This window comes from Lissotriton helveticus, chromosome 2_1 (assembly GCF_964261635.1).
Source record: "Lissotriton helveticus chromosome 2_1, aLisHel1.1, whole genome shotgun sequence".
Lineage (NCBI taxonomy): Eukaryota > Metazoa > Chordata > Amphibia > Caudata > Salamandridae > Lissotriton > Lissotriton helveticus.
The window spans coordinates 515690715-515714198 of record NC_136059.1 but is presented as its reverse complement, the minus strand read 5'-3'; the positions used below and the strand labels follow the sequence as shown (position 1 = coordinate 515714198).

The window sequence follows — 23484 nt, the reverse complement described above, 5'->3', positions numbered from 1 at the left end:
TCAAAAATTGGCGGTTTTATTACTTTACAGATTATGTTACAATAAATTGAGCACCTATGAAGATAATCTGATTGCGCCAATTTGTAATTTCTGAAAATTCCAAATTGCCCAATTTATTACGTAGAAAGACAAAAAGTGATAACGTAAATATTAAATTGAACAAATGGGAAAGGTTTAGAAATGGTTGTTTGGGAGATCTTAGTAATAAAATGAGCTTTGAGGTGATGCAAGGAGGGATAGAGGAGGCAAGAGTCTAGAAAGGTGGTATTTGGAGATCATAGTAGCAGAACGAGGTTTGGGATTAGTCGGAGAATGGAGCTAGAGAATATATTGAGAGGGGTACAGGGTGAAACATAGAGTAGTGCATTGGAGGGACTCAGTTTCTTTTTACGGTTGGAGTAAAGTAATAAATACATAGATATATACGTTCATGGAAGGTATACATGTACAGGGAAGGTAATATATCAATATTTAAGTTGTATGTAATGAACTCTTGCAAGTGTTGCTATACTTTATTTTAATTTATTTGTGTGTTTTTTTTGTCTTGTCAATAATTTAATAGTGAAGAAATTGTAGATAATTATGATACAATGTACATATTGTGATAGATAAATAAACAGAGAACCATATGAATCTAATCAAATACCTTATATGAAAACTATGCAGTGATAAAAGCATACAATAAAAAAAACATAAGTAACGTCTACATTTGTTAAGCAGACCTAAACAATATCTATATATTTATAAACATAATTATCAGACATATTTCTACAAAGAAATACACATATCTAGATACATAAATATGACCAGGTGAAGTGCTTGTATACACAGGGATATGCTGTACATTTGTGTTTGAGTATGGTGGTTATGTAGGGAAGACCCAACTCTTGAGTAGTTTTCTGAAGACAAGATAGTTATCCGTAGATTTTATGTTTTGGGGTAGTGAGCTCCAAAGTTTGGCTGCTTGAACAGAGAAAAATGTGCCACCTGTGTTTTTTTGTCTTGTATGGTGGAATTATAAGGCAAGGTGCCAATCTGGAGCAGAGATTTCTTGGTTGACTGTATTTGGTGATTTTATTCCTGATGAAAAGCGGCCCAGTTCCATTTATTGCTTTGTGAGTGAGACAAAGCAGCTTGAATGTGGATCTTTTGTGAACCGGTAACCAATGTAGGGTCCTCAAGGCAGGGGAGATGAGGGCTTGTGGCTTTACATGTAGGAGTAGTAGCCTGGCAGCAGAGATCTGAATCTGTTGTAGTCTTTTCATAGTTGATAAAAAGGATCTGTGGTAGAGGCCATTGGCGTAATCAAGTTTAGACAGTACAAGAGAGATAGCAGCCCGGATCTTGTGTGGAAATCCCAGGTGGGAGGAGATGGGATTTAATACTATAAAGGAATTTTCCCACACCTAGGTTTGCCTTAGAATACATGTTTTTCTTTTCTATCCTTCGGACTTGTCGGTGCATATTGCTGTAGACCTTTGGTAAACCCCATGCACTATTATATTGGCCATCTGGTCCTTCTAAAAAAAAAAAAGGTGCAATAAATGATGTGAGCTTCATTTTTGCTGCAATGCACTTCCATGCTGGATTTATTCTGGATAGATTTATTTTTTTAAATTTATACCATCATACATTGTTTATTCATATTCAAATAATAGTAATGTGGTCTAAATTAGCAGATGCATTGTAGTTTGTCATCCTTATAGGACGTTCTGAAAATTAAAAAAATGCATGAATATTGTTATAATTTGTTTAGAAGCCTCCCCAAATTGGACTCCCTAAGGCAACTTTGCACTTTCAAAAATGAGTTAATACTGATGCATTCTTTTTTCTTCCTTTATTTTTTTTAGTTGTTTTTGTTGATGATGCAAGTGAAATCTCTAATGGCAGAGTGCACCCAATGGCAGAAAAAAGAGCCAGAGAGTAAGATTTTTTTAAACATTTTTATTAATATGCTCAAAGCTTCAGTAGGAAGCCTCGTATGAGAAATAAGAAATAGAGTGGTGTGTTAGAATCATATAACTCCCTATACCAGTCCAGCTGTGCTGTGCAGGGCTACCTTCAAACGTTTTTGATACAACTTGGTTACAGTTTGTAGTAGAGCATTTTCTTAGTCTAGTTTCCACATCACTAACAGTTGTACCACTGTTTTAAAGTCTGGCTCTTTTATTAGCTGTTTAACCCATTGAAGATGTTTAAGTTGGTATTTAGCCTTCTTTGTTATGGTGCTTACTTGTGCGTGTGAGATCTGATTTTTATCTAGTGTGCAGGCCAGTGATTTTGTGCATTCAATGATGCTAGCTTTGCAGTCCAGTACATTGATTGTGTCTACCATGATTGCATCGCGATTCGGCTACTTTCTGGGTTTTGGGGCTTAGAGAAGAGTAGGTACTCAGTTTTGTGTGGGTTTCGTTTTGTGTGGTGAAATGACATAAATGATTGCGAGTCTGCCCTAAAAGGGAATATGTCCTCACAGGAGAAGACTTATTGCCATAAATATGTGTAATCTGTTTAGAGATTAAACAAGATGTTTGTGTTTGGAAAGCATTATCAGTGGTTTCATGAAAAGTTTAAAAAGAGTTGAGAATAGAAGTACGCCGTTAGGCACTTCCTGACAGAGAGAGGAAGGATCCAAAAGACTACTGCTAATTGTTTTGCTCTCTTTTCGTAAGTTGGAAGCTATACAACATTCCAGTACTTTTGCTAAACTTGGGAGATTTGTTACAGGATGAACATTAATTAGACTTTAAAGATCAACTTCTGATGTTAAAGTACAAGGTTACCACTCCTATTTTAAGAGAGCAAAAGATGACGTCGTGTTCTGATGAGATGAAATGTTGATATGAATTGTCCAGTTAAGGGCATGGGTTGTCTTGGGTGTTTTAGAAGGGTGGCAGGTATCTGATCAGATAAATGAGAGGATGGTCTGATATATGTAATAGTCTTAACAATTTCACTTGCAGTAATTTCTCTGGATTGGGAGGGAAGAGAAAGTTGCATCCAGTGGAAGTCACAATAGTTTACGATGATAGTTCCTGACAGAACAGCTCTCCTGCCAAGCAGTTCTTCCGAAGGCTTCTTCAGAACAGAGACTGCAGAGCGACCTCAGCAAAGCCTGAGCTTTTTTCTCCCTGTTGTCCTTGAGTTGGTTGCACTGCATGCTTGGTGTCATGGACTTTTCATTGTACCAACTCAGCATTGCCAAACAGATATGGGACTTGCTTGGCTGTGAGAAACTGAGTTGCTAGATAGACCCAGCAACTTCTCCAACGGCAACACAGAGTTGGTGCTGATTTTGGATAGTTTATTGGGAGCACCAGAGATTTAAAAAGAGAAGCTTTATTGTAAAAATCCTGTTATCTCTTTAACATCTAGTGGGTTTCATTAGCCAGATATGCAGTCTAGGATGGATGGAAATATGTTTCTTAAGTGTGCTGGTTTTACTGTTATATAGTTTGAGAAAATACGCTACCTGATTTGAGTCCAAAAGGGAGTACCTTATGTTGATAGTGATGTTTCCTTATCTCAAATTGTAGAAATCTTTGATGATTCTTTGTGATCAGATTGTGATTGAAGGCACATATCCAGTTTTGTAGATGAAGTTGGGGATAACTCTAATGCAAAGTGAACATTGCAATTTTTTTTTAATTTCTTCATTTCTTCACTGTCTTCAGATGCAGAATGGGTTTGAATTTGCACTTCAAGCTTTGCCTTTGGACTATAAAGTAAATTGAGTAGATCACTTTGTCTAACTGTTTTCAATGGTACGTTATATCACTGTTTCAATTAGTCTTTCCCTGTGGCCTGTTGCAGCTTAAGGATATTGGTTTGTACTTGCAGAAGATCAGTTTTGGGCACTGTCTTTGGTGGAACAGCAGGCAGATTTATTCTAAAACACGAGACACAACCATTTTGCCTACTATTTAGAACCAATCTGTCTCTGTTTATGTTTGCCACTGTTTTAAATGATTTCCGATATAACCCTTCTCCTTCCAACCCCACCAGAGTGCCATAAAGAGAAGGAGAAATGGGAAGTCATTGGTTTGAGTTGCTGAGGGAGACTGTAGCTTCCTTGTTGCCTTAACAATCCTAGGTTCCTGTGGATAGTTAGAAAGAAAACCATTTTCTCAAATAAAGTGATTCTGTTTCTAATCAGAATCCAAATGTATCCATTCCAGGACAGCAAGATTGTAAATTTCACAGATCAAGTACAATCTATTGATCACAACTTCGATGACCAATAGTGTCATGTTTTCTTTATTGCTCTGAAATCAGTTGAAGACAACAGAAAAGTGAGAATGACTTAGGAATTCAGGCAAAGCTTGATTAATGTGGATAGCAAATCTGTGCAAACCGTATCTTAATATTTTCTTTACAGACCCTGATGCTTTGGAATCCCCATTCCCTTCTTGCTATTGTCACTCTTAACTCACAATCTCTGATGCAAGAGCTTATGTGGCAGGCACAATCACTTGATGCAAAAATTACTAGTGGAGCGTATTGTCCAAATTATATGTATTTGTATTATATAGCATATTTCTACCTATATATATCCTCATTATAAGATTTTCCTAACTCCGCCTAAAGTATGAGCAATTTGCAACTTCTAGTGCTAAAAGCATACTTTCTAGTTGTAAGTGTGGAAGAGGTGTGGTGCAGCGGCCAGGGTGCCTGACTCCGGACCACAGGGTTCACGGTTCGATTCCCCGGCTCCGGCAGCAGGTTAGCCCTGCACCATGTGACTCTGGGCAATAGCTTGCTTAATCTTCCCGATGCCCCCCCCAGCGCCGGGACACCTCCGTCGGAGGTAGCTGTGCGCTTTACAAAGGCTGGCATTTACATTTGCATTTGTATGATTTGTATGAAACATGTATGTATAACAGATGCCAATCTAAAGCCGATTAGAAGAGATTGATTGCCACCAGCAATAAAGAAACACCAAGTCTCCAGAAACGTATCAGAGGTCTGGTCTAATGAGAGTCGCAGAGGGTGATTTTGTGTGATCTTAGAATTTGTAGAGCACACTGTAACCTGGAAAGGCATCCTGGCACTGAACAGTTGTGGGTCTAGCCTCGCCGCGGGCGGGGGTGGTATTCACAAAGCTACGTCTTCAACTTCTTGTGAAACTCAAGGAGTGATGTGGTCAACCATGCTTGTTCCCTTCCCTTTCCAATAAAAAAGCACCAAGCACCTTGAACACTCCATGTGCCTAGGCTTGCTGGAGTGGGGGAGGTTGAGTGTAAAATACATTTTTTATGTGGCCACTTCAAGAGCAATTGTTTAGTCACCAAAACATTGTCATCAAGATACAATATGAATTAATCTAATTTAAGCAGAAGTACATAAATACCTGCCCTATAGTAGCATCAAAGTAAGGTGGGGAAGAAGGTCAGAAAAGAACTCTCCATGAAAGTATTAAATGTAATTCCTCTGAACTCCCTGGCTATATATGATGCCCAAAATCACATAGCACTTATTTAGAAATAATACATAACGAGAGCAGGCAGCCTCTCCTGCTGTTTAACTGACCAAAAGGTCCGAGGTTGATTGGAGATGCGTGTAATTTTAAGTCCTGCCCTCCCAGACCATATGAAGTTTGGCAAGATAACAGAAGGAAGCCTCAGAGATCTTCTCAAGCAACTCTTGTTTCTTTCACCATATGTACCTTCTCGCTTCCTCCACCTCTGTGTTGAACAGCTAAAATCTTGAAAAATATGGAGCTACTTGCCCCTGAATTTCAAGTCTCTCTTTGCTGCAGCAGCTCTCTGCAAAGGCTCTCCCAGTTCTACAATTATAATCCTCTTTCCTAGAGTTCTAGTTCACCCGTCCTCCCACCATAAGACATTTAAGTTGCAGACCAGGAGTATCATGCACTCATTGATGCTAGGGCGATGTTTGTTTGAGATATACTAGATAGTTTACATCAGAAAATGCAAGTAGGCATACAAACTAATGTTCTGCACTGAGTAAAATCAGAAGTCCATGTGCATGAGGCACTGTATTTATACTCAGTCCATCTATTGTAGAGGGGGGTTATGTTTCATTTTCTTTTTGTTTGTCAACTGTTTGTTAATTGTTAGAAAAATAATACAGTGCAAGCAGTTAGAACAGCACAGTCGTTTTAGTTTTAATCCTTTCATGAATGGCGCCGTATTTGAGGTTAACATTTTAGAATCAAACATTTTATTATGTGGCCAGTTAGCATCATACACAGCCCAGCTGCCTACATCGACTCGCCGGCAGGGCGTAAGCAAGTAGTGATTAAACACAGCATTCGGACCTACAACCCGGAGGGCGGTCTTGCGTAGCAAAAGCCAAAGGCACTCCCCACCGGCATAGCGGGGTCTGCAATTTTCATAAAAGAGAAAACCAGCAAGAACACAGTAGAGAAACGATAGATACACTTCCCGCCCCCCCCTCCCATCCCCCCCTAGTCAAAACCCCCCCATGCCCCCCCTCCGCATCAACCATCAGCCCAGGGAGATGCATCACACCCATCGCTCTGATCCAGGCAGATCCATCCCTAAAAGCTAGGGTCCTGGCACAGCACCCATCGGATCTAGGGGAATAAATCGTAGGACCTGAAGGTACTTTGGGCATGTAACTTCTCTAAACTCCTTGGACAGAAGTCGCAAAAATGGAGCCCACAAGGCAGCGTATTCGGACCCTCTGCCATCTATGTCTAAGGAAAGACGTTCCATCGCCAGGGTATGCCATAAGCGCATCAACCAATCACGCATATCCGGAACATCCGGGGAGCCCCAGCGCGCTAGCAGGACCTGTCGCGCGGCCAGCAGTCCCATTGCAATTTGTCGTCCTAGTGGCGTGCGCAAAGGGAAACAAGTAGGGGATGGGAGGCCTAGCAGTGTGTGCTCAGGGAGTCTGGGCAGCGTGATTTGAAATGCAGCATCTAGTTCATCGAGCACCGTTTTCCAATATCGTTCCAGCTTGGGGCAGTGCCATAACAAATGCAAGAGAGTGCCCGACATACCGCACCCTCTCCAGCAGAGACTAGATTTGGCCTTGTCCCAGGACGCAACGCGCGGTGGTGTATAGTACCAGTACGTCGCCAGTTTGTAGGCCGACTCCGTACCTGCTGTGTTAGCTGTCGTGTGATGTGCGCGATAGAACACCTGCTCCCACTCCTTCTGCGAGAGTGGTCGCCCCAGCTCCACCTCCCAACGCACCTGCGCTTTTGTTCGCTGCCTCCGTGGGTCACGCAAAATCATGGCATATAGCTCAGAGATAAGGCTCCGATCATTCTTTTTACGCAGGGGCCATTGCTCGAAAGTCGTGAGGGGGCGCAACATTAATGCCAAATTGGCCGGCTGTGTCACCCAGTGTGTAACCTGTGCATAGGCAAAACAATCCGACATATCCAGTAGGGAATGTTCAGATCGCAGCTCCGAGAAGGGGACGAGTCCCTCGAGATCAAAAAGCATACACATTCTTTTACAATCCTTCTCTCGCCAGCGGTGGAAGACTGGCGATGCAAGGCCAGGAGGGAAGGCGGGATTGTCCACGATCGGTGTCATGGGTGAGGGAAAGGTCGTCCAGCCCTTACGAAGCGCTAGTTGATCCCAGGCTTTAAGTGTTGGTGACGTCACTGGCGAGGAGTATAGTCCCCATGCCCTATCTTTGCGAGGCAACCAGAGTTCCCGCCAGATATTGCAACCCGCCACGGTCTGGTCCATGAACAACCAGTGTTTACTCGATTCCGGCCTATTCCATTCAACCACACAACGTAGGCAGGTGGCTTGAAAATAGGCCATGAGATGAGGGAAGCCCAAACCGCCAGCCGCTTTCGGGAGTGTGGTTGTCGCAAACGCTGCGCGGCGACGCTTGTTGTACCAGAAAAACCTATTCAACAAGCCCTGGAGCTTCTTCAGAGCTCCTTTCGGTGGTGTGAGGGGGAGCATCTGAAAGACGTATAGTATTCTGGGCAGAAGAGTCATTTTAATAGCCGCCAACCTGCCAAACCACGACAGGTTAAGGCGCGACCATGCAGAGATAGATTTGGTAGTCTGCTCTATCAGATTAGTGTAATTCAAGGAAAGCGTCCGGGGCACAGTCGGCGCTAGACGGAGGCCCAGATACGTGATGTCAGATTGCACCCATCGGAAGTCAAAGTCCCGCTGTAATTCAGCCACCTCCTCCGGTGGGACAGAAATGTTTAGGATTTCAGATTTAGTAAAGTTAACCTTAAAGCCAGCCGCGTCATGGAAAGCCCGAATTTCCGCGGAGAGGCAGCGCAGAGAAGGAGTGGGGTCCTGCAGTGCCAGAATAACATCATCGGCATACAGACTTATTTTGTGTTCGTCGGCTCCAAATTTAATGCCCACAATGTCAGGGTGGGATCTGACACGCTGGGCGAAAGGCTCCATATAAAATGCAAATAGGAGCGGCGAGAGGGGGCACCCCTGCCGCGTCCCTCTGGTGACGGAGAATGGAACCGATCTACAACTATTGACCCGCACTACCGCCTTCGGGGACACATACAGGGCCTGAACCCAGCGCAAGAAATTACCTTTGAGGCCATACGCCTGTAGCACTCGGAAAAGGAATCCCCACTCGACCCTGTCAAAGGCCTTCTCCGCATCGATGGATAGGAGGACCCCATCCAGTAGGTGCAGTAATCTCTTGGAGTTGTCACCACCTTGGCGGGTAGGAACAAAGCCCGACTGGTCCGGTTCAACCACGCCATCCATAAGGGGGCTGAGCCGCGCCGCAAGAATGCCCGCGAAGAGCTTGGCGTCAATATTAAGGAGAGAGATTGGCCGATAGGAACTACAATCAGCGGGGTCTTTGCCAGGTTTAAGTATGACCGTTATGGCAGCATCAGACATGGAGGGCCTGACTGCGCCAGTGTCCAGGAATGAATTAAACAGGCGGGTCAGAAACGGAGCCAGTTCCCGACAAAAGGTTTTATAAAAAAGTGCTGAGAAGCCATCAGGCCCAGGGGATTTAGCTAACTTAAGCCTGGCAATGGCGGAGATAACCTCCTCCACGCGGATCTCCGCGTTCAGGTCCTCGACAGCATTCCCCAATAAGGGGGTAATGCCAGCCGCCTCAATGTACCGGTCGCACTCTACGGGCGATGTACCCTCCTTCGTGTACAAGGTCTGGTAAAAACGGCGAAAGGCCGCCACGATCTCAGAGTCGGTGGTGTGCGACACACATTGGTGGTCACGGATGTCGGTGATGGCCTGAGATTGGGCCTTGGCCCGCAAGCGATGTGCCAGCATTTTGCCCCCTTTCTCCCCGCTCAAGTAGAACTTATGACGCAAGCGCAGAAGCGCGTATTCTGCCCTATCGAGATCCAAATGTTTCAGCATGCACCGCTTAGTTTCAAGCTCTCTCCAAACCCTGCGAGTCCCGGTACATTTGTGGATGGACTCCAAGCCTCGCACCTCTCCCTCCAGCTCCTCCCTCTTATCTCGCCGAATCTTAGAGTACGTGGCTGCTAAAGCGATGAAGTCCCCCCATACCACCAGTTTCAGCGCCTCCCAAATAGATGCTATCGCCGTCTCTCCAATGGGGTTCTCGGCAAAGTAATGGGTGACAGTGTCCCTGATCTTTTCCACTACCGAGTCAGCGCGGAGCATGGAGTCGCGTAGTCGCCAGCCAGCTGAGAGAGGGCGTGTGCCGCTTAGGGTAAACGTGACCGTGAGGGGCGCATGGTCTGAGAGGGAACGGGGGGCAATATCCGCGTCATGGAGGTGGGGCAGCAGGGCAGAAGAAGCCAGAAAGTGGTCCAATCGCGCATATGTCTGGTGTGCAGCCGAATAATATGTGTAGTCGCGCTCCTGGGGGTGTTGTAGCCGCCATACATCATGCAAACCGCCATCTACCAACCACTGCTTCCCTTCTTTCGACCAGGTCCCCGTGTTGTGCAGTCTATTTGCCGATCTATCGAGGGTCTCATTCATTACAAGGTTAAAGTCCCCACCCACCAAGAGGAAAGCATCAGGGGAAGCAAGGACCTGGGCCAGAGCTGCGCGCAGAAAAGGCTCCTGCTGTGTGTTCGGCGCGTACATGGAGGCGATGGTAAAGTTCGCATCCCCCCACTGCACCCGCACCGCCAGAAATCTCCCCCGTATGTCTACCAGGTGGGCCAAGATCTTACATCGCATCCGGGCGCTGAAGAGGAGGGCAACTCCGTTCTTCTTAGCCGGGCCCGATGACCATAGCTGAAGGGGGAATCTCTTATCCCGCATTCGACGCTCATCCTTATCCAGGAGATGCGTTTCCTGCAGGTGACATACATCACCCCCCGTTTGTTCAAGGAGCGATATGACCGCAGAGCGTTTCACTGGGTTGTTGAGCCCCCGAACATTGAGGCTCACCACTTTCAGCTCCTTAGCCATCCCAGTCCAACAAGATCAGCAGCGAATGTGCCCCAGGCCGAGTCCATAGCTAAGCGAATCCCTCCCACATGTTCAGCACGCATACCCCCCGGCATAAGGGAAAGGAGCGGAAATGCATATATACACACAAGCGGCATAGGTTTGATGCGGAGTCCCCCCCCTCCACCCACCTCCCCCTTCCCCCAGCACACATACTGAACCCCCCTACAACAGAACCAAACAGGAGTAGAGAAAGAACAGAGTGAGGTACGAAGGTTCGTAATACAGGCCACAAAGGCAAGGGGAATAGGTACCAGTCCACAGTCTTCCAGTTCCCGATACGGGACTCACTCATACAGCAGGACATACTAGAGTACCTTCAGGGGATGCCCCCTCCGACGCCTGCAATGTACCCTCCCGGGCCTCACGGCACCTCCGAGACAGCATCCGGAACTGCCTCCGTGACCAGGGCCATGGAGGCCACAGCAGCGCCCCTCTCCTGGAGGCACACTGAGGGATCAGGCCCTTTCTTGGGTGTAGGGCGTCCCACTGTCTGCCAATCCGTCTAGCGTCTTCGCCGCCTGGGGGTATCGCCCCAGCCCGCAGTCTCCGTCTCCGTGCGTTCTATACCTAGGAGGTACATGGCAGCCGTGAGTGAGGGCATCTGCACCAGTTTGTTCTGCCAGCGAAAAATAAGTCGGAACGGATGACCCCACTTGTACGCTATGCTGTGCTCCCGCAGGTAGGACGTGACTGGTTTGAAGTCCCTGCGCTTCTACAGTGTCGATGCCGCCAGGTCCTGATATAGCACTGGATTGTGCCCACGGAACTGCAGAGGGACGGCGTCTCGTGCCATCTTGAGGATGCGTTCCTTCAATTGAAAATCATGCACCCAGACAAGGATGTCCGGCGGCGGTGCCTTCGCTCCCTTGGGTAGCCCCACCCGATGCACTCTGTCCATACGAATGTCCGAGATCTCCTCGTCTTGTAGGACCTGTTTAAAGAGGACCTCGACGTACTCCCGTAGGTCCGATCCCTCACCCTTCCACGGCACCGCTCTGATCCGAATATTGTTGCGACGGGACCGGTTCTCCAAATCCTCCGCATGTGCCTGAAGGTCGAGGTCCTGCTCGGTGAGCCGAATTACGTCTTGCTGGAGCTGGTGGATATCGCCCCCTGTCCCAAGGTCGTGCTCTTCCAGCGTGGCCACCCGCTCTCCTATGTCGTCCACGTCTCTTCGGACCTCCCTCAGGTCCGCGGCCAGCTGCGTGTGCAGTCCTGCAATGTCCTCCTTGATGGCTGCAAAGAGTTCCAACATGAAGGCTTTGGTCGCAGGTTCTTCCGCCAGGCCCCGACCCGGAGATTTGTTCGCCATCGGGGACACGGTCTGTGCCGCGCTTTTCGGTATTCCGTCCTTGCCCGGCTTGTCTTTCTTCACCCTAGCCGTCGCCATGCTCGAGCTGAGTAGGCCCCTCTTCTGCAGGACGCTCCCGTGGCAAGGGAAGGCCGCTGCACCGCTCTCGCAACCGGGCCCGGGCACGCACGTGGTCCACCAGGCCTCAGATCAGTCACATGTGCCTTACTTCACTTCGGGGCCTCCAAGCTCGGTCCCACAGCGCAGCGGGGCCGTTACTGCCAGTCTTTTGCAAAGAGAAAGGGGGGCACCACGTGGAGCCGGCTGATAGCCGGTCAGACAGTAGGTAGGGCCGGGGCGTAAGGCGAGACAGCGCAGGGTGGAGGAGTAGCTCGCCTCACCAGTACTCGTGGAGAAAGCCTCCGTAGGCCCCAAAGGTCCGGTCCCTTGATGGGTAACCCAGCTCCACCATGCACAGGTCCGCTGAGCCGGGGGAGACCCTTCACGCTCCAGAATGGTCAGATTTGGCTCAAACTCCCGTTGACAGGAAGGACGCGGTGCCCAAGTCCAGGCGGCCGCTCCGAACCTCGGCAGGCCTTGTATGGGCCGGGCCGCCTCTGTGTCCTCCAGCTGTCACCTCCGGTAACTACTGCTGTGCAAATCGGGCCCCAGATCCTCTCCCCCTCCGCTCCTCTGCTCAGCAACGTCGGGCCGCGTAGGCCCAGAAGCCGCGTTCTCGCGTAGTCCGCCGAGCCGCAGGCTGCCCTCCTCCCCCGCCGGGCACTCAGGACTCCGGTCACCATCGGGACACCGCCTCAAAGCGCCGCTCGGTTCCGCTCCGGGCACCGCTCACCTCGCGGGATGCCGACGTGATCCCAGGGAAACCCCGGCCAGGTGTCACATTCAGAAGGGCTCCGCAACCGGCCCTTGCACAGCCGGAGGCCACCTCGCCCACGGTCCGGGCACAGTTCGCAGGCCGCGTCCAAAGCAGCTCCCGGTTCGCCGCCCTGTCGACAGTCGGGCGTCAGGAACAGAGCTCGCCGCCTCAGGGAGAGGTAGAGGCGTGCAGACGTCGGGAGCCGGGCTCCGAAAGGGTGCTTTTACAACGCTAAGAACGGCCAGGCGCCGGAGGGACACAAAAGCACGTCCTACTCCGCCGCCATCTTGGCCACGCCCCCCGAGGTTAACATTTTAAAGTATGCAAATGAGTGGTTCCCTAATAGGAATCTTGGACGCCGTGTGTACCTCCACATGGATCTAAGAAGTATTGTCCAAACTGTCATTGCTCAAAAAGTGTTGTGTTTTAATCATCTCCCTCAGAAAGAGACAGAACCTCTAACACACTGATATCTTGTGCTCCAGTCGCTGCACTTCCAACTTCAACCTTGTTATAGATGTTAGAGTTCAGTTTTTGAAATCCTCAATGTTAGGTGTGTAGGAAGGTGGATATCTGACTATATGGTTACCCCAACTTTTTGCCTAGTGTTTAGCTGTTTTTTTTTTTTCAGAACAAAATTTTATTGTGTTGTTGAAAAGGGTACATAGTATGCACAGCCCCTCGGAAACCGAAGGAGCTGTGAGCATGAAAATGTCAAGTACATTGCAGGCAATTCAAACAACCATTGATGTGGGGGTAACTACCCAATGTCCCCCTCCCCTCTCCCCCCCTTCCCCCCACCCGAAGTCCCCCCTTCCACCTCCTGCACAGCCACTTGATGGTCCATAAGTAACAGGCTTAGTAACAAATAAACATTTAGTGTGTATTCCTCATTACCCGGGTTCAATGTCCAAATGTCTGTCCTCAGGTTCCCCATCAGTCGGCGGTTCCAGCCACAATCCTCTATAATCCGCCCACCGCTTCCAAATCTTATAGTGTTTCCTGGGGCAGCCCCTGGCCTCAAAGATTGGGCGCTCCAGCCCCATGTAGAAGTCCAGTCCCCTTTTCCACACTCCCAACAGGGGGGCCCTGGGATCTTTCCAGGCTCGGGCCACGTCTCTCTTGGCCACCGTGAGGCCCAACAATAACAAGTGGCGTTTGTAGATATTTCCCCCAACCCGTTCCAGTATATGGAGGAGGCCCAATTGTGGCGTGCGGGGGAGTTCCCAGCCCAACACTTCCGACAAGCAGTCCCACACTCCCGACCAAAACCTCCGTAGACCATCGCACTCCCACACTGTATGCAGAAAAGTGCCCATCTCTCTGCCACATCTCAAACAATCAGGGGACACAATCATGTCAGCTCTCCACAGTCGTTCCCTGATATAATAGGCCCTGTGTAGATATTTAAATTGAATGAATCGCAGGCGTACCGCAATGGCCGCTCCTCTTGGAGCCTCAAGTGCCTCTCTCCAGTCTTCTTCCTCAAACGCATCCAGGTCGTTCTCCCATTTGGCCCGCAGAGTGTCTAGGGAAGTTGAGCAGTGTGTAACTAGTGTTTGGTAGATAGAAGATATCTTTTTACTTTCCAGTTCTCCCATGAATACCTTTGCTTCCAGGGGGCTAAATTCGGGCAAGGAGTCTAGGCCCTTCAGGGCGGGTGTGATTGCAAGTATCTAAAGAATTGGCTCCGGGGCATGTCGTACTCTACTTGTAGCTCCTGGAACGACTTAAGAGTCGTGCCCTTGACAATGTGGCCAATGGCCGAGATGCCAATCGCGTCCCAGCCACCAAACCCCCGCAGGGACAGCAATGCCGGCAGTTACCCATTCTGCCACAATGGGGTTTCCCTTGTTAGCCTGTTCCACCACCCCATGGGGCGGAGTGCTCCGCGCCATATTTGAAAAACTATTTGAGTGACCACTGGGAGCCTCCTCCTCTTAGCTGCAGAGTACAGTATGACGTGGAGCGTGTCGGGGTCCATTAGATATCTCTCCAGGGCATAGGCAGGATCGCCTCGGTCTCCGTACCGCCATTCGTTCAGTATCAATAGGTGGGAAGCTTGATAATAGGACAGGATGTCTGATGTTGCTAAACCACCACAATACGTGGATAGGAAACACGTGCGGAGTGCCACTCTTGCCACTCCCCCAGCCCAGATAAAATTACCAAGTGCCGAATTTACCTGCTTGAACCACTGCTGTGGGATAGGGTACGGGTGGTTTTGTAGTTGGTACAAGAGGCGTGGGAGGGCCACCATTTTGAAGATGGCCGAGCGGCCGTATACGTTCAGGGGCATGCGGGACCATGTAGTCATGTCTGACCTGATACGCTCCCATACAGGGACAACATTGCGCGCCCAGGAGACCCCGTGCAGATCTGTAAGGAACACACCTAAGTATTTGAAGCCTCCTGCCGCCTCTTGCAGCGACGCCGCCCAGGACCCCAGGCCGCGGCGCTCCCCCAGCACCCATAGCACTGACTTACGCTTGTTCAGGTGAAGGCCCGACACCTCCCCAAAGATTCGCATGATGTCGAGGACCCGCGGCCCCGATCTGTTCAGATCCGTAAGAAAAAAGAGGACATCGTCAGCATAGAGTGCAATTCTATCAGAGGGTCCCGCTCTCCACTCGACGCCACGCAACTGTGCGTCCATTCGGACCCACGCCGCCAGCGGCTCCATCGCCAGAGCAAATAGATATGGCGATAGGGGACAGCCTTGTCTGGTGCCTCGACCTATAGGGAATGAATCAGACACTGCCCCAGCCACTCTCACCGATGCTGTGAGATCTGTGTATAGTAGTTGTAGGTAAGACAAGAATCGGGGCCCCAGATTCAGGCGGGACACAAGCGCACGGAGGTAGACCCAACTCACCGAGTCGAAGGCCTTATCTATATCAGCCAACAGAAGAGCCGCAGGAATCCCTGCCGCCCGGGCTGCCTCCACTACCACCTGTGCGCGCCTAATATTGTGTCTCGTTGCTCTATGGGGCATGAATCCGGCTTGGTCCTGGTGGACAAGATCAGTAATGTACGGGAGGAGGCGATTGGCCAGCGCTTTCTCCAGTATTTTCGCTTCGGTATTCAATAATGATATTGGCCTGTAGGACTCGGGTTGATCCGGGGGCCTCCCTGGTTTGCAAAAGACCACTATTTCGGCGTGTCGTCAATCCCTCGGAAGCCGGCCACTCTCCCTGGCTGCCTCTAATGCCCTGCCATAGTATGTGCCCAATTGGAGGTGAAATTTCTTGAAGAATTCGCAAGGGAACCCATTGGGTCCGGGGGCCTTGCCCACATTAAGTTCCCCGAGTGCTGTATCTAGCTCCTCCGCCGACAAAGGGAGCTCAAGGCGAGCCCTCCCTTCGTCCGATATTGACTGTGGCGGAAGATCAGCCAGGAATTTATCGATGTCTCCTGCCGATAGGAGTTCCTGAGGGGCGTATTGGGCCTCATAATACCGTGCAAAGCTAGCTGCTAGGGCCGTCGGGCCGTCATGGGCGCGCCCGTCTCATCCCGGAGGCACGGTAGGGACTGCGCTTGAAACGTACTCTGGCAGAGCCTATATAGCATGGAGCTGGACTTATCTCCCCACTGGTAGATCCTACTCTGGGTCGCTAACCACAACTGTCTTGCCTCATCCAATAGCAGGGAGGCATACAGCTGTTGTGACTGCAGAAGTTGTCCTACGTCTTCCTCACCCCCGCTAGCGTGGCACCTCTGTTCCTGGTCACTGACTCGGTCTGCCGCCCTCACTATACCTTCCCTGCGTGTCTTGCGGGCGGCCGCACACCATGCAATGTCCACCCCGCCAAGCGTGGGCTTCAGTGCCTCCCAGAGGGTCATATCGTCTGTATCAGAGTTATCATTTTCACTCCAATAGTGGGCAATAGCCTCCCTCATGTGGGACTGATAATTTTCTTTTTGTAAGTGCCACGTGGAGAGGCGCCATCTAAACGGCTGTCGCCTCCTATCGAGGAGTACTTCCACCACCACTGGGGAGTGGTCTGATAGGACGCGCGGCAGTATCGTCGTGGCATTCATCCTTCCCACCCAGGCATGGGGGACAAATAAGTAATCAATTCTAGAGAACGACCTATGCACTGCCGAGACATATGTGTATTCACGTTGTTGGGTGTGTTGGTGTCGCCATATGTCCACCCACCCCATTCCTCTCGCCATGCCATTCAGTTTAGTGGGGGTATTCGATGGCACCTCCCCCCCCCAGTCTGTGACGGTCCATCCGTGCATTCATCACGTCATTCCAGTCCCCGCCTATCACTGCCATCACATCTGGCACCTCGGCCCACACACCAAATAGTTTTTCTATAGGGGCACCTTGCAGTGGGTTTAGCTGGTTTTTGACTTAGTTGGCCTGGGATCCTGCTATTCAGGGCCCCAGGCTATCTGCTCACTCTGTAAAATGGACTCCATGTACTTTAGGTACATATCTAATTGGATATTGGGTCACTTTGTGAGCCCCTGCAGAGAGTACCATAGGTACCCAGGGCATAGCTGCATCCAAGGCTGCAGCATGTATTATGCCACCCCTGGCTGGCCATCCAAACTGACACAACTGGCTGATCAGTCAGCTGGGGCAAAGTCGTGTAATCACCCCTTGCTTAGGTATAGTATTCCTATACCTACCATTATATATAGACACATACATACCTATGAGTTACTCCTTTGGCAGGCCTTAACAATCCTGGAGGCAGAGTGCTTGGTTTTATGTGAGATGGTGCTCTAGCATGAGCTGAGCCTGTCTGCAGCTTTCGCAACCATGTCCTTATAGCTGTTCTATGATATAGCCATACCATATACTCTTGAGTGCATTATAATCCTCGCGGTTAATGCTAACTTTGGTTTGGCTTTATCAAAACATTTCGTGTAAGGTGTCATATGCTTTTGAATACTACCCCCGCCAGTTCTGGCAGCAGGGGTAGCATTCCACCCTTCTAGAGGGAGAAGACATGTAGTTGTAGCTTTACCCGGTTAAAGTTAAACAGAGCCTCAGCATCACAAAATGGATGCTGCTGCCACAGACACGAGTCTGACCTCCTGCTGCTGGACGAAACTCCGGCAGGGGAGGCCTGGACAATAGGTTTCCTGTCTTGGCAGGTGCTAGCACCTCCTCAGACAGCCTGTAGTGTATTGGGGCAGGGTGGGTTGAATGAAATGAGACACTGCCTTGGGCACACACGTTGCGCTCCATGCATAGCCCGGTTCAAACCAGTTGCTGGGGCACTCCAGCCCCAGCTCTGGCGCGAAACTGGACAAAGGGAAAGGGGTGTAACCACCCCCTTCCCAGGTTCCACCCATAGGAGGGACCTAGCAGGTAATCCAGCCCCTTAGATTAGTATAAAGCTAGGAGCTGAGTCTAGAGACTTTAGATTACCCTGAACTGAAACTCTGAAACGAAACTCTGGACCTTCGACATTCTACTGCAACTAGAAGACTGAAGAATCTCTCTTTTGGTCAAGGAGTGACCACCCTGTGCAAACTGGCACCACCAGTAACTTGCCGGTTTGCTTTGTCGACGCTCCAGCCGGATCCCGAAGACTTAGCGACGCAGCCTCTGGACTTCCAGACTTCTCTGAATCTGACCCACATCCACAGCAAAGCTGAGACCCGTGGCGAACACGAGAGACGTGGGACCGGACATCCTGCAGTACCTGCTTTTTGCTAATTGTGCAGCTTCTGAGGCGTCCTCGAAGTTGTGCATTGGGGTTTGAGAAGCCCCAACCCCGAGCAGTAAGTGCACCGAAGCTCAGCCCTCCATGCTCCACGAGTGCCGCGTGGGGCCTGTGCCTGCATTTCTCCTCGACGCGTCTTCGCGGTTGCTAGCCCGTTGGCTAGTGGCCCTCCTGAAGACATCACCTTGAATCAACACCGCTTGTCTGGTTGCTCTGGGCTTGCTCCTGCTTCCCCAGACCTTGCTGGTCTGAACAGAAGCCAATCTTCCCTTCCTGCGTGGGTTGCTTTTGCCAAGGCTTGTTGGGTCCAATCCGGATACCGACACCGCCAACAGCGAGATCCTTCGTGGGACAGTCCGTATCCAGCTCCTGGTCGTCGTCGACGCCTCCTGGTCCAAGTAGCGGCAGAGACAGCTTCATATCCTCACCTGATTGCATCTCGACATCGCCTGGTTCCTTCCCGTCACTGGCTAGTGACCCAGACTCTGTCCCCTCTGCTTTCAGGTTCTTCTCGACTGCGATCCCCCCAGACATCTTCCTCCTGGCCACCTGCAGCATCTTCTTGCAGCTCTCCATAGGATTCGACGACGAAACCCGACACAAAAGAACACCTATGCACCCGGCTTCCCTGGGTGTGAGGTAACTCGAGTACTCCGGTGCTCCCATTGGTAACAACTATCCAAGTGTCCTAGTTTAACTGGGTTTTCCCGTAGTCCACCCGGAGGTGTCCGAAATAAACTACTCTGTAAACTTTACGTTCCCATTGAAAGTCTATGGTAACTTGCGTGTGTGTTTAGACACTGCACACGCATCCTGTGGGTCTCCTACTTCCAGTCCTTTGGTTGATCAGTGTAGCGCCAGCGATTTCCTAGGCCCTAGGCCTACTCACCTTTCCTGAAGTGGTTCTTATACCACTTCTTTAGTATATGGTTTCGTGAGGCCCCTAGGGCAGAATTGTATTTGTGCAACTTATTGTATGCTTATTCAGTAACTTGTGCTGTATCTCGAACTCTGACCTCATAAAGAGTGCAGAGGGGTTGTGTTAGTAATAAATACATATATATTTGATATATACCTTGTGTGGTGTCCTTTCATTTGGTATTCAAGGGATCGTTATTGGTTAAACAATTGGCTTCACATGCTCTCTGAAGTGTTAGCCTAAGACTGCTTTGTCCATGCTACCACTAGGATAGCTGGTCTATAAGGTTGACTTTACAACCATCACCATAAGGGTTGTTTGGACTGATACAGGGTGCCCACTAGAATAGTGGACATCACATATCAGGCCAACTTCTCACAAGGTGCTTTCGCTCCATGTGACACAACCTGCTGCTCCATGACCAACAGTGTCTAGTCTAACTATCTGCAGTCATCATTCCCCTTAAGTTCCTTCAAACTGGTTTTCTTACTGAAACCTTATGTTTAATGGTATTGGTGGTTATTCTTATGTCCTGTAGGAGGTTGTAGATCAATGATTTGCCTTACATCAGAAAGGCTAGGCTGGCATCAAATACTTCTTCGACTTTTCAGTGTGCAGTTGCTAAGAGGATTTGCGTGACGAGAAAAAAATCCACATTGACTTTGAAGTACTTTTGCTCTTTAAGGGCCACAGAAGAGTGGGTTAGGTGAATCCAGCCCTTACATGAAGCCTGCAACCCAGACTCCTCTTAAGATCCTTCGGTACCTCTTACTGAATAATCAGTAGTTTTCCTGTTGCCACACCAGCCAATCAGCAGGGGACACCACCCCAGTGGTGCCTGTATAACTCAGCAGCTTGTAGATTATTAATTCTCTTATAATACTATAATAACTGGGTGACTTCACCTTATGGTCCAACTGATCTCCATTCTCTATGCTCCAATTTATTACCTGCCATAAGCAGGAGACAAATAAAAGTGGGGGTGTCAGGGTGGGGAGCGGCGGTAAAGGTTTTTGAAGCCGAGTAGGCTATAATCTGCTGTGATGGTATGCTATCTTATGATACAGGAAGGGTTCCATTGAGTTCTGGGCTGTGCTGGTAGCCACAACCCCTGCCCCAACTGCATGCAGATTTGCATCTCCTAAAATTGGGCATGGTGTTTCCACACTGGGTAATTCTGGGAGTAGGAAGCTGGCTCTGTATATACTATTCCAAAGTAAGATACAGTGCGTGCAGAGTTCTGTGGATCCCCAGAGGTATAGCAGTGGCTAAAGTAAATCGTACCTTACTCTCATTTGTGGTAGTGTGGTTGAGCAGTCAGGCTTGTCAGGAGGGTTGTGTAAAGCATTTGTTGTACACACTCAAGTAAGAAATGATATCACACGCTCGAAGACAGAATCCAGACCAAATGTTAGTATACAAAGTTGTTATTTTATTTCATTTCTAGAACCAAGATTTATTTAGTAGCACAAAAGTGACACTCGTCATACAATGTTACTTTCAGTAGTACAGTGTATACTGTTTTGGTAGGAACAATCATATTACTTTTTCAATGTAGAAAACGATTTGTAAACTGTTCAAAAATGCTTGTAATTACTTTTTGATTACTTTTAGATGACTATTATAGTTTGGTATAAAACACACTCCTAACAAAGTTTATACCACACAGGACATTTGCAGACAGGTTAACTCTTGTGCAAGCAATAGGCTACTTTTTATGCAGTGCAAGACAGTTCCAGTTAGAAGAATTTTCAGAGAAAACTCACCATTCAGTCGTAAGGAAAAAACTAAGTGTCAATTTACATGTGAGTATAACTGTTTTGGAATTTGAGTTTTAGGGGGTAGAACCAAGGTTCCCCAAGGTTCAATTTGGCACTCTCAAAGTGCACCACCAGGGCGGCCGGGTCCAGAATGCAAATTTAGCATATGGAGCTAGGGGGCACGTCAGTTGGGAGCTGATCATGGGCTGGCCACTCGGTCTTTGGAGCCATGCTCCTAGGGTTAAGGTCAGGGCAAAGGTGGTCCCAGGTTGGCACTAAGTCCACACCACCAGGAGTGCAGGGACAGCCAGGTGCAGAAGGGTTAGGAGACCTGTGCAATCCTACAGAGGTTGCCAGTTTTGTATTTTGGCTGCAGGCTCGGTCCAGGATGTCGTCTGGGAGTAACTACAGCTGGACAGATAAGTTGGAGGGTTCAGGAAGGTAATTACACCTAGGGTCCTCTTCGCCAGGGTATATGAAAGCCGGATGCAAGGGTGCCTTTTGAAGTCGGGTTTCACTTTAGCAGGCCACATGCGGTGGGGGGGTGTTTCCATGCAGAGGCTGCAAGCGTCATCGAGGAGTCCTGCAGTTGTCATCTCACGGTGAACTTGGACTCTGGAGTGCTGGGGGACCGGTGGGCCTTGAACTCAGTAGGGGACATGTGCAGTGGTGGTTCTAGGTATCAGGTTTCTTCGTCCCCAGCAGGGTCCGAATTATTTTGGGGAGTTTCTTTTGAACAGAGCTGCTGTTCGCAGGAGATCCGATCTTTGTTGAAGGCAGTCAGTCCTCCCAGGGGTTCTGAAGGTCACTGGCTGCAGGACAATTCAACTTTTGGCGCAGGGGCCACGTCAGTTCTTCTCTACAGTCACCTCTGCTGTTCGACTTCTTCCATCCTTCTTCGTAGGTTGGAGGAATCTACTTCCTGGGTTCAGGGGGTGTTTTTGGAGTCTTGAAGTAGTAGCCAATGGGCTACTCACCTTCGTGTGACCACACCCTGGATGCGCACCCCACCCGGGGGAGTAAGCACATTCCCTTCCCCTAATTTGGGGATGCCCTCCATCAGTAGGATGGCGGGCACTGAGGAGTGGACTTCACCTCCCCGACCTGAGGGGTGGGGTTGGCAGAGGTGGGCACACCTTCCAGGCTTGCTAACCTTCCCCTCCTGTCTTCTTGCCGAAATTGGGAGAGAAGACAGAAAGGAGGCCTCCTACTAGCAGGAGGGGTGGGGGTCGCAGTGCAAAAGCAGCAGGGCCTTTGAAGCTGCTTAGCCTTTCCAGACCTCTGGGAGGTGTTAGGAACTCTGCCCAGGAAAGGCTTTGACTCTGGACCCAGAGAGCGAGGGCTCTCACTTCAGGGGTCCAGAAATCTGTCTTGTGGTGGTAGGCTGCTGTTTATCAGTCAGGGAGCCCACCAGAGGCTGGTTTGGTTTAGGGGTCTCCTCTAGAAGGGACCCCTGAATACAAGGATTAATAAATCTGACACTGGAATCAGTGCAGGTTTATTATGTTGCGATGTTTGATACCAAACATCCCAGGACTCAGTAAAGCTATTATGGTGCTGTGAAACTCGTAATGACAAGTTTCCAGCCCATATACTCTTATATGGCTTTACTGTTCTTATAATATCTAAGAATGAACTTAGATATTATAGGGGGCTATCTGCTCCTGCCGATAGGTCCTTACATGGGGTAAAGCGCACCCTGCCTTAAGAGTGACTTAGTTATACCTTATGCAGCGACTGGTAGGCAAGGCACACAGGGATGTCGACTCTTCACTTTTCGCTGCGCCAAAACACGCAGGCTGCAATGGCAGTGGTGCATGTTTGTGGTCAGTGGTCTCTGATGGTGGCGTAATACATGTTGCAGCCCTCAGAGGCCTTTCTCTGGCTACCATGCCCTTTGGTACCATAGGTACCTCTTACAAGGGACTTATATGGGGACCTGAATTGTGCCAATTGTGGAAAACAATGGTACAATTTAGGGGAGGAACACCGTATTGGGCCCTGGTTAGCAGGAACCCAGTACACACTCAAAGTTGCATCAAGCATTAGGCAAAAAGTTTGGGGGGTGGGTACTGCAACAGAACCCCAGCTACCTACACTGGGCAATTAAAATCAGATGAAGCGGTGTCCGCCACCTCAGGGATATCACTTTTCCTGGCTTGTAATCAGGCCCTATATGTTACTTGCAGGTGTTTTGTAATATACAACTATTTTCTTAGATTTCAAACTCTATGTGCCTGACAGTGCCCGTCATTCTTTGAAGGATTTTCATTTTACTTTTCCCAGACATCCTACCCCAATTACCTTATTTGTGAAAGTGGATTTCCTCTGGATGTTTAGTCCTTGAAAACTGAGGGCAGCTTTACTGCTATTCTTTCATTGTTTTAAACCAAGTAAACAGCCTTGGTTCTACGAACTGCGCATATTAAACATAGAGCTAGAAACGGATGAAGAATGCAAACTTAAGATTGAAGCTATGAAGCTGAATATTTTTTGACACCTAGAGCTCAATCATGCTCTCCAACCTACACATTTCTA

General features: G+C 49.1%; 1 protein-coding gene across 1 annotated transcript in view; it reads left to right on the top strand.

Annotated features, from left to right (window-relative positions):
* The window catches only part of CENPK (centromere protein K), a 471484-nt gene that overhangs the window by 120334 nt on the left and 327666 nt on the right, over positions 1–23484 (top strand). Inside the window, exon 5 of the mRNA XM_078675154.1 lies at positions 1851–1923. Within this exon, the coding sequence (XP_078531280.1) occupies positions 1851–1923 (73 nt within the window). The remainder of the gene's footprint in view (positions 1–1850; positions 1924–23484) is intronic.